Here is a 13,740-nt window from a genome sequence, read left to right on the forward strand (position 1 = left end):
TACTTTAAAATGTATTGATTAAAAATGAATAAACAGTGGAACTTTATTTCTGATTGTATCTTTAACCTGCTTGGTGTGGCCTTGGGACTAACAGATAAAATACCTGTGAAATTCTCTGCCTTTTATCATCATACTTTGTTAGCACAGAAATATTTAAGTTGTTAAATTATACCATATGATGAATCATTTAGACTTTTTCTGAAATTTTCTGTGATCCCTAATAAAATTCTCTTCTATTCTGTGCCATTCATTCTGGTGCTGTTTCTCTATATGTAACTTATTAACCTTACTTACTTTTACTTGCTCTTACTTTCAAAATGAATCAACCACCAAATCATATAGGCTACCATTATTTACTGGACCAAGTTTGTTGGTGATCTCAACTGGGAGAATGTTTGGTTATTATTATTATTATTTTAATTAAAAATGTTGTTACAAATGAAAAGACATTTGCATAATATTAAGATAATACATTCATGTTATCCTGTTAAATGCTTTCTTTATAAATTTAAAAGGACATTGATTTGACCTTCTCTTTTTGTTCTTTGAAAATGGAAACTACACAGTTTGCACCATCGTTTTCCACAATGTAGCTGTGAAAATACGGAAGGATAAGTCTGTGTTTATAGTTGACAAAATCATTTTGCCTTTTAAAAATGTTATCTTTCTTTAAAATATCATAACCACATTAAAAATGAGGCATTTTGAATTAATCGTACAATTCTATTAAATACATTTTAAATACACAAATGTAAATTTTTCCACAAAATACCATATGTCCTAGCTTTCAAAGAAGTATAAAACTTCGGGATGCACCGAATGCTCGGCAACCGAAATTATTCGGCCGAAAATAGCAAAAAAAAAGCTCTTTCGGTGTTAATAAGCGAAAAGACCGAATAAATGGTACCGAACAATGATAAGACGCGATCAAATAGCAACCAGTGCAGAGTGAGAGGCGCACTCTTTATTATGCAGCACACACACCAGCAGTGTGGAAGCACTTAAACTGTCGGAGAAAGACGCAACAATCATTACAAGCACCAACAGCGAGAGACTGTTTAGGACTGCATCGCATGTCTTCAATGAGAAGAGCAAGGGTGATTGTTGCTGGTTACTGTATGATGATTGAAATCGCCAAATGGCCTTAAACAATGAGTAAATAAACTGCAGAATGTTATGTGTTCTAACACACGCGCGCATTGCATGTATGGAAAGCCATATGGGTCATAATTCGCACGCTTTCCACCGCCGTATCGATATTAAAACGCCGTTAAATAAGCGCCGTTAGGCGATAAGTTAACGGCAGACGCCACCACGCGTTAAAATAACGCCACACGCCGACCGACGTTAAGTTAACGCCACACGCCACTTAAGATGCAGATTTATTTGCTCATCTACATGGACACACCTCTCATGGCTACAAGGACTCTACGGCAAGTCGGAGCATCCAGTTTGCAAGAGCGCGAAGATGGCAAGTACAGCCCTTACAATTCTAGATGTAGGGGGAAAATGCCCCTGAAAGGGGTCATTAATGATGCTTACATTATAGCATGTGCAAATTCACACACAAAATATTTATTTATTTATTTATTTAACTGTTGTATAAAATAATTTCCAAATTTGCACTCATTCATGACTCGTGTGATAACTTTATGAGACAAAAGCTCATTCAGGGGCATTTTCCCCCTACATCTAGAATTGTAAGGGCTGTACTTGCCATCTTCGCGCTCTTGCAAACTGGATGCTCCGACTTGCCGTAGAGTCCTTGTAGCCATGAGAGGTGTGTCCATGTAGATGAGCAAATAAATCTGCATCTTAAGTGGCGTGTGGCGTTAACTTAACGTCGGTCGGCGTGTGGCGTTATTTTAACGCGTGGTGGCGTCTGCCGTTAACTTATCGCCTAACGGCGCTTATTTAACGCCTGGCGGCGTTATGAAAACGGCGTTTTAATATCGATACGGCGGTGGAAAGCGTGCGAATTATGACCCATATGGCTTTCCATAGTTAACCAGGGTTCAAAGTCTAAAGCGCGAGGGAAATCTGAGCTGATACAGTCGTCAGTTGCTCAGTCACATTGTTATGAATTTTTACAAGGCATGTGACAATGCGATACGTACGACGTATTCGTAATGAGACTCATTTATAAATCTGTTGTCAACAAAAATAAGCACTGAGGTCTTCCTACGGTTTCCGCCTAAATAAAAGTTGAGAAAAAGCAAGAACTCTTATCAACATTCATAAATGTTAGTATTGTAATTTTACTGTTGTTCTGTAAAATAAAATAAAAAGTAAGACAATAATAATGATAATAATCATTACAACTGCTCTGTTTTAATAGTTATTATAACATTCACACATAGTGTTCAAATTAGGATCTGTAATATTTTCTAATGTTTTAAAAGAAGTGTCTTCTCAGCAAGGCTGCTTTTAATTGTACAGTAAAAAAAATATATAATAATACATGCCTGATTCAAGAAGGGGCCAAAAATTATTATTTTACTACCTTATTAATTTTAAGTTAAATTGTGCTTTGTTGGTATAGTGTCTGCTAGAATGTTACAAATGTTCAGTGTTAAATATTTTTAAGATGAGCAAATAAATCTGCATCTTAAGTGGCGTGTGGCGTTAACTTAACGTCGGTCGGCGTGTGGCGTTATTTTAACGCGTGGTGGCGTCTGCCGTTAACTTATCGCCTAACGGCGCTTATTTAACGCCTGGCGGCGTTATGAAAACGGCGTTTTAATATCGATACGGCGGTGGAAAGCGTGCGAATTATGACCCATATGGCTTTCCATAGTTAACCAGGGTTCAAAGTCTAAAGCGCGAGGGAAATCTGAGCTGATACAGTCGTCAGTTGCTCAGTCACATTTTATGAATTTTTACAAGGCATGTGACAATGCGATACGTACGACGTATTCGTAATGAGACTCATTTATAAATCTGTTGTCAACAAAAATAAGCACTGAGGTCTTCCTACGGTTTCCGCCTAAATAAAAGTTGAGAAAAAGCAAGAACTCTTATCAACATTCATAAATGTTAGTATTGTAATTTTACTGTTGTTTTGTAAAATAAAATAAAAAGTAAGACAATAATAATGATAATAATCATTACAACTGCTCTGTTTTAATAGTTATTATAACATTCACACATAGTGTTCAAATTAGGATCTGTAATATTTTCTAATGTTTTAAAAGAAGTGTCTTCTCAGCAAGGCTGCTTTTAATTGTACAGTAAAAAAAATATATAATAATACATGCCTGATTCAAGAAGGGGCCAAAAATTATTATTTTACTACCTTATTAATTTTAAGTTAAATTGTGCTTTGTTGGTATAGTGTCTGCTAGAATGTTACAAATGTTCAGTGTTAAATATTTTTAACTTGTTGTTTTGTAATTGAATTTTTTTTTCTTTGAAAAGCAAAACAAAACAGTAAAAATCACATTTTGGCTTTTTAATTTATGCAATGGTGGAAAATAAAATTTGCCAAAATTTTCAGCCAAGAATTTTCATTTCGGTGCATCCCTAATAAAACGATGTACCTGTTATTTAGCTTTGTAATAACAGGAGAGCTATAAAGTCTATTCATGTATAATCTATTGTTTTTAAGGTATTTGTATGATAATATCATGTTTTGTTTTTTTTAATAGCTATATGTTTTTAATATAAAAAAATTACTAGACAGTGGTTCATGATAGACATTACTGGTCGTACTGCAGAATTTGGTCACCTAATTAATAAAAGAGCCTATGATATGTATCTGTATTATGACATGTTCTATGGAGTTTTTACAGACATTATTAGGGTAGACAGCTCTGGTCACGTGACCATTAAGCACTCACGAACCAAAAAAGAAATCAAAACAATGTGCACTTTCACTGAGAGTTGACATCTCGGTTTAAACTACACGAAGACGACTACTTTTAGACTCTCTAAACTCAAAAGTTTCAGTCACAAATGTTACCGGTGGGAATAAATGAGTTTAAAACTAGCTCCATGTTTACATTTTCATTTCACGAGACTTTGTTTATGATTAGACACAGTTGTTCGCGTGAACACAACAAATGTAAAAACATTTGGAAGTCTGTTTGTAAAAGTCAGGCAGCCATTCGGGAACCATATTAACGCACTGCATATCTTGTCTAATACTTACATAAAATCGTTTGTTCAGAAGGTTCAGAATAGCGGAACACTTCGGTGGCGCCACGGGAGAGCAGAACAGCCAGCTGTGTTTATTGTGTTCAGCAGAGGGCGGCGCAAACCGGCTGAACCTACTGCACGCGGGTCAATTTACAATGGAACATTATCTGCTCTTTATATAAAGAACAGCTACAAAAGTGGGTGTAACACAGGCGATGGTGTTTATTCGATATGATGCACAAAATCGCACTATTAATAGTAGAACGTGGGCTAATTTATTGTAACTTTCATTTATAAAAAACATTATTCAGATGGTTAGGCTCTTATTTATGTTTTACTTCATTTTATAGTGATTGCTAATTACTAATTAAAGCTATTATAAAACATTACCAAGAGTTCTGTTCCTATCAGGCAAAATGACTTTAGAAGTTGCTACTGAGTGGAACCTCACCCCCATAAATTTATATTAGAAATCTAAACATATATAGTACATTTAAGATCCAGTTAAAGAAATGGCTCATTGATAATCAGAGCTGTCAACATTAGCTTACTACTAGACCTGTTGAGTTTTTTGCTTTGTGTGTGTATGTGTTCATGTATTTGTCTGATGTTTGTCTGTTGCATTTCTATTGTACATCATAGCTTAATAGTACTTTTTACTAAATGTATTGTAATTGTTTTATTGTTATGTTAATATGTAATTTTACTCTCTTTTAGGGTGACTATTACCATCTGTCTAGGGACTGCAGGTGAAAAATAGCCTTCTGGCTAATTCTGGCATATTGACAGAAATGTTTGTTAATATGCATTGTCCCTGTAATAAATAAATAAATAAATAAGTTCAAGTAACAAGACATGAATCTATATCATCTGATTTAAAAGGGTGTTCAAGAACATAATAGACCCTTGTGTCTAAAGTATGAGTGCTAGTAACATCTTCAATATGCAAGGAGTCACATCAACAGCCCTCTAAGATGATGGGTCAAAGAGACAATCTTCAGGTTGTCCTCATCGTCGCAAAATCCTCTGCAAGGCACAAAACACAGATGAAATATTTTCACAAGAAATGCTTTACAGTAGGAAGACAATTCAAGGTGCATGTCGTTTATGACTAAATCAGACAGTGGATTATTGTAAGGCATTGTTGTGTTTTATAACAATCTAGATCAGGGATGGGCAACTTCGGCCCTGGAGGGCCACTGTCCTGCAGAGCTTAGCTCCAACCCTAATCAGGTCTAGAGTATAAAGGTCAAAGGCTTCTATTTTACAATATTCCTACAGGAACAATATGACAGATATGTAAAGGCATGAATAGGAACAGATTTTCCCTTCCACCAGCTATTGGGGGGAAAGTACTGAACCATATGCAGCAAATTTCTTGCTGCTCAGCTTACTTAGTTACTTATTAAAGGCGGAAAAATCTCCAACCGTGTGATTCTTTCACAGGGACAGAGGCTCTCTGTACTTCTTTACAGCCTGTTTTTTTTGTGTGTGTGAAAATGTATACTTTTATTCAACAAGGATGCACATTAAATTAATTAAAAGTGACAATAAAGACTTTTACATAGTTTTTCAACATTTTCTATTTTAAATAATTGATGTTCTTTTGAACTTTCTGTTCATCAAATAATCCTGAAAAATGTATCACAGTTCCCACAAAATATTCAGCAGCACAACTGTTGTCAACACTGATAATAAGAAATGTTTCTTGAGCAAAAAAATCAGCATAGAATGATCGCTGAAGGATCATGTGATACTGAAGACTGGAGTAATGGCTCTGCTGAAAATTCAGCTTTGCCATCACAGGAATAAATTACATTTTAAAATATATTGAAATAGAAAACAGTCATTTTAATTTGTAATAATATTTCAGAATATTACTGTTTTTAGACTTGGTGAGCATGAAAGTTTTCTTTCGAAACAAAAACAGAAAAAAAAAAATCACCAACCACAAACTTCTGAATGGTAGTGTATATAGATGCATATATAATATATTATATTATTATTCACAATGAAACACAGTGTCTCCACGGCATGGCGGCGGCAGCAACAATACTACAGCAAGAATAAAATTTACACCTTCTTTTTTTGCGTGAACATTTGCGGCGGTGTTATGCAAATCTTCCCACATAGTGATGTAGACATGTGGGGGCGTGTTAGAACGAGCCGTTTTAGGTAGGCGTGTTTGACTCTCAACTTTTATAAAGAATATCTCTTTGGATTTGAGATTTTAGTCTTTGCAACTTTACAGATCTTCTTTATGCACCAAGAGTTTGTAACACTCCAAAGAGGAAGGAAAATTTGAAATAGCATCATATGACCCCTTTAAGTCAAGTCAAGTCACCTTTATTTATATAGCGCTTTTAACAATACAGATTGTGACAAAGCAACTGAACAGCATTAATTAGGAAAATAGTGTCAATAATGCAAAATGACAATAGTAAACACTCATTTTTCAGTTAAAGACAGTTCATCATTGAATTCAGTGATGTCAACATCCAGCTCAGTACAGTTTAAATAATATCTTTGCAATCAAGTCAACGATATCGCTGGAAATGAAGTGTCCCCAACTAAGCAAGCCAGAGGCGACAGCGGCAAGGAAACAAAACTCCATCGGTGACAGAATGGAGAAAAAAAACTTGGGAGAAACCAGGCTCAGTCGGGAGGCCAGTTCTCCTCTGAATATTACCAAGTGGCAACATGTATATCGAAAATAGCAGAGGACCTAGGACAGATCCTTGTGGCACTCCATGTTTTACTGGTTTAACTGTTTTTAGTCTAGTAGTAAACTTAAATCCTTTTAGGAATTGCAGGTCCTAGCCACAGAAACCATAATAATGATAAATAATAAACCATAGTAATGAGCTTAAACAACTTTACACATTTACAATTACTTAGTATATTATTATTTACTATTACTCTACTAGGTCTGAAATAGGTCTATATATTGTACGTTTTAATCCCCTGGAACACACTACAAACTTGATGATCTAAATTATAACATGATGCATCGCTGTGTCTCTGTCATAATTAATTAATTAAACAATTTTGGAGGAAGTGGCTGTATATGTTTGTTTTTTTTTACATAAAAAGTTTTTTGTTTACAGTCTTCCTTTAACGGACATTAATATAGGACAATACAGCAAAAAAAAAACAGTTTACTGTCAAGCTGTTATATTCCTGTTATATATTTATTGTCCAACATTCCTAATTTTTCTGTCATTAATTTAATTTCATATGTTGGTATTAATTCAGTGGTTATAATGATAACACTAGAACTTAAAATATTTTCAATATTTTATGGTTTCTTGAGAGCAAAAGTTTTTGTGAAAAAAGCGAAGACTTTAAAATAAAGTCTGTAAAATAAATTGTTAAAAGGATTTGATGATCACTAGTCTAGTGATTGTACGTTATTGTTGTCATCGTTCAGGCTGTATTTCGGCTTTAATGTATGTTTTTTTATACAAAGCAGCTGATATTTGCCATAGCGACAGCTAGAAGCTAGTGGACTGCTTTCGCTTTCACTCCAGAATAGTGGAAGCGCAGGGCTGCTGCTGGGCGCCGCTGTTGCAATGGAACGTTCTACAGAGTTTTGCCTCTTGGTCTTCTATACTCTTTGCTTTCACTTCGTCAGTATAAGTTTTTTGGTCGGGGTCATTGGTGGTCTTCTTCTTCTTCTTCTGTTTTATGGCGGATAGACTACATTGATATATACCGCCGCCTGCTGGACTAGTGAGATCAGCAGGTAGAAATATCCTTTTGAAAACCGATCTATTGCATTTTGACATAATTTACATTTACATACACAAGCTGGCATTTGAGTATGGCTTGTGAAGGAGAATACTAAACAAATCTTGTGAATCTACTGAACAAATCTGTGTTTGGAGCCTGAAACAATGAATATTGTTTGTGAAGGAGCATGCATATGCACAAACATATTGTTGTTCACAATTTGAAGAATTAATTAATTGTAATATTATTTAATTAATTCTGTTTTAACCTGTGTCTTGACTTTGTAATTGCAGATGCCAATAATGAACTGAAACTTGAGGTTGTGAACAAGAAATATGGAGAGGCTGAAAAGGAAGAAAAAGGTAAGCCAAAATTCTGGTAGGTTCTAGCAGGATTTATTTAGTGATCCTCAATCATTAATGACTACTCACTTGGTTGGATTTTTCTCCCATTATAATCTATCATTTCATCCCATTCTCACTGTTATGTACAGTCATCTTGCCCAGCTGTGCAGCATTTTACCCTATCTTACCATATATCTGATGCATATATTATTGTATATATCATGGTACATGAATATGGTAATCACTTAGTTCTATGATATATATCAAAGTACCATGTATTTTCATATGATACCTTCCTGTTTTCAAATGTATGATATGCAACATAATTGCACTAGAAACAGAGGAAACTGCTCAAGCTGGATTATGTTGTGACATAATGACTTTATTAACGACAAAAAAAGTACAATTTACCATTGTTTTTAGACATGGTATAAGTAAAATCATGTTTATTATTTGGTTATTACCTTTATGCTTTCACGTCTCATGATACTTACCATATTTTGATCTAAATTCAGTTTATTGACTCTTTAGACAAAATATGCAAACTTTTGTTTTTAGATATTTGTTGAGAATCATATTATCAGGCTTTTATGGCTCATATAGTATGATAGGAGAATTTGGATATCATCCTCTAGGAGGAAAAAAAACACCTCTGTTTAATTCAGAGGCCCAAACTAAGCAAAAATATAGAATTTGTATGGCCAAAAGTAAAATTAAATTCTGATAGCTTGTATTGTAAATCAATGAGATTTTAATATCAGTATAGCAGACTACTTACATAAAATACATATAAATATAAGTTTTCACTCTGTATCTCCCACACTCTAAAAAATGCTGGGTTAAATACAACCCAGTGCTGGGTAAAATAGGGACAAACCCAGCAATTGGGCTGTTTTGACCCAGCGGTTGGGTTACTACCAGAAGGTTGGGTTAAACATTTAACCCAACCGCTGGGTCAAAACAGCCCAATTGCTGGGTTTGTCCCTATTTTACCCAGCACTAGGTTGTATTTAACCCAGCATTTTTTAGAGTGCAATAATATGTCTTAGTAAGATGATATTTAAATGCTTAGTTTTATGATCAAATCTCTGTAGTTTTATGTAGTTTAACAATTTCTTGTTGATAATTTAGAGGACTATGAAATGTGAGTATCAAATATTATACAGTACAGACTTTATAGTATTAATGAGAGGCTTATTTATGAATTATTGCATTTAAGAGGTAGGCCAGAATTCCCATTAAATCACAAAAGGAATTCTTGACCACAACAGCCAATGGAAACTGACTTCTCCAACGCTAAGTGATCATAAAGTGACGTTAGAGAAGGATCCACCTGTGTCTGGATTGGAACCTCAATAAATCTTTTAGTTTGATGCCTCACATGGATATGTGAAAGGCATGTTAAGACACGAGTCACTCGGCATGTGGCTTTTTAGCAATAACAGCAGTCATGTATGTTATTGTTTATAGCATTATCCCCATACAGTATATCTTGCAATCAAAACTTCTGGGGATGCTGCACTACAAAAATGATTTGATAATAGTTAATAATAATAATAATTCATGCATTTAGCAGACACTTTTATCCAAAGCGACTTACAGTGCATTCAGGCTATACATTTTTTACCAGTATGCAATTTCTTACTCTGTATTTATGTCTTGTTTTCCTGTACAAATACCAAATATTTCTTAAAGATATTATCTGCAACATTTATCAAAGATAAGTGAGTTTAAGCTAAAATAAGAAAGAAAAAAAACTGTTGATGGGGTAATTAAGGAAAATAAACTTAATTCAAAAACAAAACAAAACAATTGTTCTTACCCAGTTCATAGATACTTTCTTGTTTTAACCATAAACTGACTTAATTTTAATAGTTTTTTTTTCTCAGAAAACAAAACCTAATATCTTAATTATCTTAATATCTTAAGTAATTTTCCTGCTGAGGTAAATGTATCTTAATTTCTGAATGTTTAGATATTTTAAATGGAAAACGACAAAAATACTAAGGAAGAAAATCATCTTTGCAGTTTGTTTTACCACCAGAGGATGCCAATGAGGCCTTTATTGACAAGAGGGAACAATTTTGTTTCTATTTGTGTGTTCATACAGGCAGCCGCCGCCAGGGAAAGCACCAAGAGCTGTCATATTGTTTTTGTGCTATTAACAATAAATTAGCACTCGAGTCTAGCATTCTATGTAATTATCACGCTTATGTATTTGTTCAACATTATGAACATTTCAAGAGCGTGTTTTTCATGCTCGTAATAGGTATAATTAGCCTTACTACTTAATTTCTTTCTTTCTTTCTTTCGTAATTGCTTATTAAAACGGTATTCTGGTGGAAAATTAAAAATGTTCGCATTTGTATACTCTTGCAGAGCTTATAGGCTCTGTGTTGCGAGCGGGACTATCTTTCGCGGAGGGCGACGCACTCGCCTGCGCGGAGGAACACGTTATGATGCTCTTCTCCTGTGAGAGGTCTCTGTCATTGTAAATGCAGCGAGCTGTGATCATGGTCAACATCTCCGAACGAACTGAAGATAAACTTTAAATCCCCTTCACATAACGGATCGTGCTTTTAACGCCTTTCCCTGCGTTTCTCAAAACGCATTCTATGTAATTATCACGCTTATGTATTTGTTCAACATTATGAACATTTCAAGAGCGTGTTTTTCATGCTCGTAATAGGTATAATTAGCCTTACTACTTAATTTCTTTCTTTCTTTCGTAATTGCTTATTAAAACGGTATTCTGGTGGAAAATTAAAAATGTTCGCATTTGTATACTCTTGCAGAGCTTATAGGCTCTGTGTTGCGAGCGGGACTATCTTTCGCGGAGGGCGACGCACTCGCCTGCGCGGAGGAACACGTTATGATGCTCTTCTCCTGTGAGAGGTCTCTGTCATTGTAAATGCAGCAAGCTGTGATCATGGTCAACATCTCCGAACGAACTGAAGATAAACTTTAAATCCCCTTCACATAACGGATCGTGCTTTTAACGCCTTTCCCTGCGTTTCTCAAACGTGAACCACTGATGTTTTCCTGCTTTGTCCCGCGAGATCGAAAGCAGGACAGAGGGGTGAACTGAAGAAATGGTGTACCCGGCTATCATATGGATTTGAAGGAGAGTACCATATTTTTGCAGAAGGACAGATGACTATTGCATTAAACGCATCGGAACGGTGCTGGATCGCGTTTTTACCCTTATTTCTTTGTGAACTGACCTGCCATTATATAAGCGGCACCGCTTGTCTATATGTAAAATAGATGTAGAACATTTCTAGATATTATTTATTGCGATTTATCTGCTGCGTTGTAATTGTAAATACTGCTGGATTTTCTCTGGCTGTCATTTTGGCCAGCTCGCGATGGGAAACTCAATGACCCACCGCGCCGTTATCGAGTTAACGAGGCACTATTACAGTAAGGGAGAGAGGGCGTTTGCAGCCGCGCTCTTTCCTTTCAGACTGAACTGACATCATGTAGCTTGGGAACGATATATGTTTGAGTTTGATTACTAGCTATTTCATCCAGCTATTTTGCGAAATGTCTTGTTAACTGGGTCAGAGAGCGACAGCGGAACTAGTTAGGTGCATCCTGCGCATCTAGCTAGTAAACTTCATACTTAGCCATTCCTTTGTTTTGATTCTGACTTCGTCTTGGTTTTAGGCCAGGCAGCTGTTAGAAAACTCTCAAGTGTACTAAATCGCCTGGTAATTTGGCGATGACAGGGTTCTCGGACAGACCCAGACAGTCTGGATTAACGAGAGTTTGAAGAACTTGTCCCTGACAGCCTCTCCATCACAAGCTGTTGTGTATCACCGGACACCTGCCAAAAAACAAAAATTAAAAATGGAGACGGTGGGAGACTTTGAATACAGCCGAAAAGACCTCGTCGGACACGGAGCCTTTGCGGTCGTCTTCAAGGGAAGACATAAAAAGGTAAATAATCACATGACTGGCTAGAACCCTTGCGGCTGAGCATCATTATTCACTGCAAATCTTGGGCCATGCGTGTTAAATGCATCTAGTTTCTCCGATTTGCATCGCAGTTAAAGTAAGGCATTCAAATTTCTAATTTACGTGGATTAAATGCATGTTAATATAGATTTGTGTAGTGCATGCATTGTGCTTTTGCACATCTTACGTGAGATCTCTCGATCATAGCCGTTCTTGATTAGAAACCGTGGGTTGTTTTTATGTAACGTGTGCTAGAATAGGTCACATACTGCTGGAGTCATTCATTCATAAAACAGCCTCCGTCAATAAGCCGTCTGACGTCAATAGGACTGACCGGTCTACTTGTACGTTTGGACGGAGGGACAGGACATTTTATTATGGATTTTTGTGCTTGATTTTGACACCACCTAAATACCCAAAACACATTCACTGGATGTTATGAGAAAAAGGCAAGCTGCTTAAACATTATTGCATTAAACTAACTAGTATCTATTTTTGATACGAGTGTTTTTAAATTACCAGTCCAATAGTGATTAGAATCTTTTCATCATTTTCAGTACCTAGTATGTATTCTAATAGTGAAATTTACTCAAAACTATTGGCATAAATACTATGTCTTGAATTCACAAGCTGGAATAGATACTAGTAACTGTTGGGATTTGAATTAGAGTCTTTGGTTTTGGAGAAGTCCAACATATGTCAACAGAGAGAAGCCTGTTGTTTCGCTGCGAGATTAATTTCCACTACACACTGACTTTAACAGCATTGAAACTCTGTAGAATGTAGAATAATGAAAACCAGGGATCAAAGCATTTGTACAGTTTAAAAAAAAGGTTAAAGGGTTAGTTCACCCAAAAATGAAAATTAGCCCATACATTACTCACCCTCGAGTCATCCTAGGTGTATATGACTTTCTTCTTTCAGACGAATCCAGTCGGAGTTATATTAAAAATGGTCTTTGATCTTTCAAGCTGTTTAATGCCACTCAGCAGGTGTTGCATGCATCAGTCCAAAATAAGTTAAATAAAAAGTGCCCATCCATTTAAAAAAAAGTGTCTCACACGGCTCCGGGGGGTGAACAAAGGCCTCCTGTAGCGAATCTGTAAGAAAAATATCCATATTCAAAACGTAATAATAACTTTAATGTAAAGACTTGCGCCAACAGTTGTACACGGAAGCAGCTCCGGGCTGATGATGTATGAGGTCAGCGCTAATTTTCATTTTTGGGTGAACTAACCATTTAGCTGTTCAGTTCTGTTGAAATATCTATCAGATCAGGTCTAATCAGATCAAATGCTAATATTGACCCATACCTCTATGGTCAATGATTTATTGTGCATCTGTAGATCATTACAGTTGGCTATCTTTGCATGCTGCATATACTGTATGTTTGTGTGTGGAAATGCTCAGTGTATGCACAGTATGTAGTACAATATCATCCTGTGACTATATATAGCAGGAGTAATCTGATACATATTTATGATCACCTACCTCATCCAAAGCAGGTGACTCAATACTCCCAGTTATTTTCATCCTACAAACATATTACAGTGTTCATCATCACACA

The 13,740-nt window shown here is 35.8% G+C and overlaps 2 protein-coding genes across 3 annotated transcripts in view; one reads left to right on the plus strand and one right to left on the minus strand.

Moving 5' to 3' along the window:
- LOC107597555 (fatty aldehyde dehydrogenase-like) overlaps positions 1-4,274 on the minus strand; it is a 12,588-nt gene extending 8,314 nt beyond the window's left edge. For both annotated transcript variants that reach the window (XM_016288679.1, XM_016288678.1), the window contains exon 1: positions 4,151-4,274. The gene's annotated coding sequence lies outside the window, so the exon portion shown is untranslated. The remainder of the gene's footprint in view (positions 1-4,150) is intronic.
- A 6,722-nt stretch (positions 4,275-10,996) lies between these two features.
- Positions 10,997-13,740, plus strand: part of LOC107597580 (serine/threonine-protein kinase ULK2-like) — a 35,815-nt gene continuing 33,071 nt past the window's right edge. The window contains exon 1 of the mRNA XM_016288712.1: positions 10,997-12,155. Coding sequence (XP_016144198.1) covers positions 12,066-12,155 — 90 coding nt within the window. The 5' untranslated portion in view covers positions 10,997-12,065. The remainder of the gene's footprint in view (positions 12,156-13,740) is intronic.

The sequence above is a fragment of the Sinocyclocheilus grahami genome, unplaced genomic scaffold (assembly GCF_001515645.1).
Source record: "Sinocyclocheilus grahami isolate Dianchi unplaced genomic scaffold, SAMN03320097.WGS_v1.1 scaffold233.1, whole genome shotgun sequence".
Classification (NCBI taxonomy): Eukaryota; Metazoa; Chordata; class Actinopteri; order Cypriniformes; family Cyprinidae; genus Sinocyclocheilus; species Sinocyclocheilus grahami.